The 4281-nt window shown below is 37.1% G+C and overlaps 1 protein-coding gene across 1 annotated transcript in view; it reads right to left on the bottom strand.

The window, feature by feature from the left end:
* Positions 1-4281, bottom strand: part of LOC107708619 (AT-rich interactive domain-containing protein 3A-like) — a 102912-nt gene that overhangs the window by 15359 nt on the left and 83272 nt on the right. The window contains exon 5 of the mRNA XM_016512898.1: positions 2128-2311. Coding sequence (XP_016368384.1) covers positions 2128-2311 — 184 coding nt within the window. The remainder of the gene's footprint in view (positions 1-2127; positions 2312-4281) is intronic.

Here is a 4281-nt window from a genome sequence, read left to right as displayed (position 1 = left end):
CGCGCCGGAGCCTCGCGCACTCACACACACACACAACACACACACACACCACATATTCGCAAATCAAACTTGACATCGCAGTCTGTTCATTATCAAAATAAAATACAGTCAACCAAAAATATAAAAGGTTACACTGGTCAATTTAAATAGTCCGTGGTATAACTGGTCCAATTTGTATGCCAAGCACATTTTTGCTCATGTGAAGAGGATATTTCTGTCGATATACGAACACGCGTGAAGTACAAAGCCTCTACATTATAAATAATAGTTTAATTCAAATACATTGTGAATATGGAAACATTAGGATTTGTGCCGAATGAGAGGTACGTGAGCCCAGTTAACTCCTGGTACTTTCAGTTTCGCTTTGTTTTGGTTTCTTTAGGTTTATATATTTTTATTTCATTCTTGTTCTGTTCTGAATAGCGTTACATTTATATTATTTGTTTTGGAGTGAGCTATACTAACGTATAGCTATGTTAAGTGTTTAAAATGTTTATACATTATAATAGTTCACTTTATTTGGTATTATTTCTGGCATTTCTGGTATTATTACACTCTCTCCAAACATTCTGCTGCTCACAAAACAATAAGCAGTAAGCACCAATCAATGACAGCGAGTTTGAACTTAAGAAAGCTGACTGGTCACGGTCAAAAATATTTTGAGAACCAATACATAACCTCCAAATACATAAACCTGCGCTCGCTCTCATATGCACGCAGGCACTGTCACGACCTAATGCCGGATCCTTAAAAACAATTACCGGAACGCAAAAATCCAAAATCGGACATTTTCCAGAACAGGATCTGGCTCAAATTAAGCACTGGCTACAGGAGACCTGCATGTCTTAGAGAGTTATGTAATTGTGTTAAATGACAGTGCTGAGAGTGGACTTGCACAAACAAGTTCATGTGTTCCCCAAGTACGTCAACGATTTACACAGAAAGTAGCAACAGAAACAGCACTATATTTCTGAAACACATGCAGCAACACGTTGTTTTCATGAAATGAGTAAAATTTTTGAGTCAAATGTAAAATTAACAAAAATTCATAAAGTTAAGATCTCTTTATTAGGGGTGCAAAAAATCTATCAAATTAATTATATTGACAATAGTAAATTAATCAAATGAACTGCAATTAATCACATATACACTACCATTCAAAAGTTTAGGGTCAGTAAGATTTTTTTTTAAAGAAATAAAATTGATCAAAAGTGACAGTGAAGACTTTTACATTGTTATAAAAATATTATATTTTGACTCTATTTAAAATAAATTTCTATAAATAAATAAGTTGTATAGCAAAAAAAAAAATCACTCTGAAAAGAATTCTGAAAGAATTTGTTTTTCAACATGAAACAATGATTTCTGAAGGATCCTGTGACACTCAAGACTTGTATAATGGCTGCTGAAAATTCAGCTTTGCCATCACAGGAAGAAATTACATTTTAAAACATTAAAATATAAAATAGTTATTTTAAATTGTAATAATTTTTCCACAATATGACTGTTTTACTGTATTTTTGTTCAAATGAATACAGCCTCTGTGAGCCTAAATTTTGAACAATAGTATATTAACATTTTGCTGAAGAAATAAAAACTTTGATGTGTGTTAGATGAGTAAACCATTAGTCAAAAAGCAGCTTTAGAAATCAATATATTGTCCATAGCAATCCATTTCGCAATCAAGTTTGTCAATGTGTCTTAGCAGTTGTTCACACAGGATGCGTTCTTTTGTTCGGAGCCTTTATACATATGCAAAATGTCTTTGGCCATTACGTTGTGTCCTACTGTTTTTAGGTTCTTTCACCATAAAAGCCATGTTTTTCACAATAATTAATTGTACTATATTAAGTTAAATAGCGAGCCCTAGTCTTTATTCAATTCACATTGTTCTGATTCGACAATGTACAATGCGTAAACAGCATTATTGTTTGCTTGATTAATCTCAATTTTGCTGTACAAATGTATCTCTTTAAAAGCTCTTTCTTACTTCTAGCAAACACCGTCAAATACACTCCCCTCTTCACTCTCTTTATTTTAAAAGCAGATAATTGAACAGGACAAGATAGACAAGAATCAACTGGCAGCTATCAACAGGTTGTTCCCGTCTGAAGTTATCTCACTCACTGTGTTCGGAGGGTGAAAGCCGCACTGGTGATGGAGGTAGGGAGGTTCAGACCTTTGGTAATCTCGCGCCATATTTTCTTATTGATGACTTCCACTAAGCCGCCTTTTTCAGTGACAAGCTTGTAGAGAGAGTAGAGATCCAACACCTGCTTGGCCATGATAGGAATCCGATTCACTGGAGTCCCTGCAGGAGCCGGGGGAAAAAACACAATATCCACAATCAATGCCATTAACTCAAGCTCATTGACGGGCCTCGCGGCCGCTTATAAGACCAATCAGTCAAGCATAAGTAAAACGTCCGACAGCTTCCCACTCCACTTAGCAAAAATATCACTTTTTCCTTCAGTCAAAGGTCTGCACTGTCTGTTTTGCCTCTAGTGAAAAGAAAGACCTGTGGCTTCTTATTTGGAGAACGATTGGATTTATGTAAGAGTGAAATCTCAATCAGTAAAAATAATTTCACACTGTATGTACTCAAAGTGAAAATCATTTATCATGATCTAATATGCACCTTAAATCCCAAACAGTAGTTGGAAATAATCATTTTGACTATAAAGAGCAAATGGCCTTTTTAAAAGAGAACAAAAAAGTCGCCAAACATCTAAAGTCTTGGATGTCGATGCTTAAACACTGCTCTCCTTCCCACTGCCAGTTCATTTGTTGAATGAAAAAAAACCTTGGTGATAATTTGTGCTCACGATTTAATGTTAGGTTGTAATGTGCGAAGAGGATAAGCCCTTTGTGTGCATCTGAGACCGCCTGACCTCAAGATAATTAACCTGTATTTTGCTGATAGAGTTCTATTGTGCCCATTGGATTTGCCATAATAGCAATCAATACGTAGAGAAATATAGAGCAAACAACAGCAAGCAGAGCCACAGTCTGAAAAGAGCAAGGAGAGCAGAGCTATGGTCTATCAAGGTAAAAACACATCAATTAAGACTTGTAATTACGGCTTCATTTTGCCTCTCTGGCATGTAAACTAAGAGACACTATTAAAACCAAAGATTTATCTGCCTTCCCTCCGAGACAATGCTGGCATTAGATCTAAAGTAGCACAAACATCTAAAACAATCGATTGATGTTTCTAACTTCTCCTCAAATTGACCACACAATCACTGAAGTAAAAGTAACTATCAAGGGTCTTGATTGGAAAAACCTGAAATGGTTTAAAGTAGTAGTTCTCAACTGGATTTGATTCAAATCATACTTTACACTGGAAATCAAGTAATAACGCAACACTGTACAAATCGTTTTTCTGTACAAAAAACAAACAAACAAACAAAAAAGCTGTCTTAAAGTCGGCATGAAACGGAAGTAACGATTGTCTTTTCTTCTCTACTGTGACGTCTATCCGAGTGAAACGGCATCTGAAATGAGAGAGCGGGACTTGATTTCGTCCTTCGGGAACAAAACATGCCTAACAGCGCGCGCGCGAGAGAGAGACTGCCTGAATGACTGAGCGCGTCCTCCATCAGGTTAAGTCATATTCATAAAAAAATAGTTTGCGATGTCCTAAGAGTAATGTTGTCGTAATATCCTAATATCCTTTACATTTTTAAGGTTAGTGTACTCCCCCATGGCTTGCGTCAGCACTGGTCAATGCATTGATTTCTATAAAGTGAAGCATCAGCTTCAGCTTTTCCCCCTGTTGTTTATCCCAGAGTTTACCCCTCACGTCACTAGCTCCGCCCTTGCACCATAGCTCGTGACCGGATGAGAAGATGAGTCGTTTTGAGGGGGAGGTTGACGTTTTTGATTAAAGATTACAAGGGTACATGAATAAAAAAAAAAATTAAGTGCACGGATAAATTATTTATAATAAACACAACAGTATTCCATTAAAGGGGTCATATGATGCGATTTAAATTTTTCCTTTCTCTCTGGAGTGTTACAAGCTCTTGGTGCATAAAGAAGATCTGTAAAGTTGCAAAGACTAACGTCTCAAATCCAAAGAGATATTCTTTATAGAAGTTAAGAGTCAGCCACGCCTACCTAAAACGGCTCGTTCTAACATGCCCCAACATACCTAAGTCGCTCTGTGGGAAGATTTGCATAACGCCGCCCAAACGTTCACGCAAAGAAAGAAGGCGTAACCGCCTCTTCTCACTCAGCCCGCCGCCTCTTCTCACTCAGCCCGCCGCCTCTGCTCAC

This window comes from Sinocyclocheilus rhinocerous, unplaced genomic scaffold, assembly GCF_001515625.1.
Source record: "Sinocyclocheilus rhinocerous isolate Xijiao unplaced genomic scaffold, SAMN03320098_v1.1 scaffold1858, whole genome shotgun sequence".
Taxonomy (NCBI): Eukaryota; Metazoa; Chordata; class Actinopteri; order Cypriniformes; family Cyprinidae; genus Sinocyclocheilus; species Sinocyclocheilus rhinocerous.
This window is presented reverse-complemented; position numbering and strand designations above follow the sequence as displayed.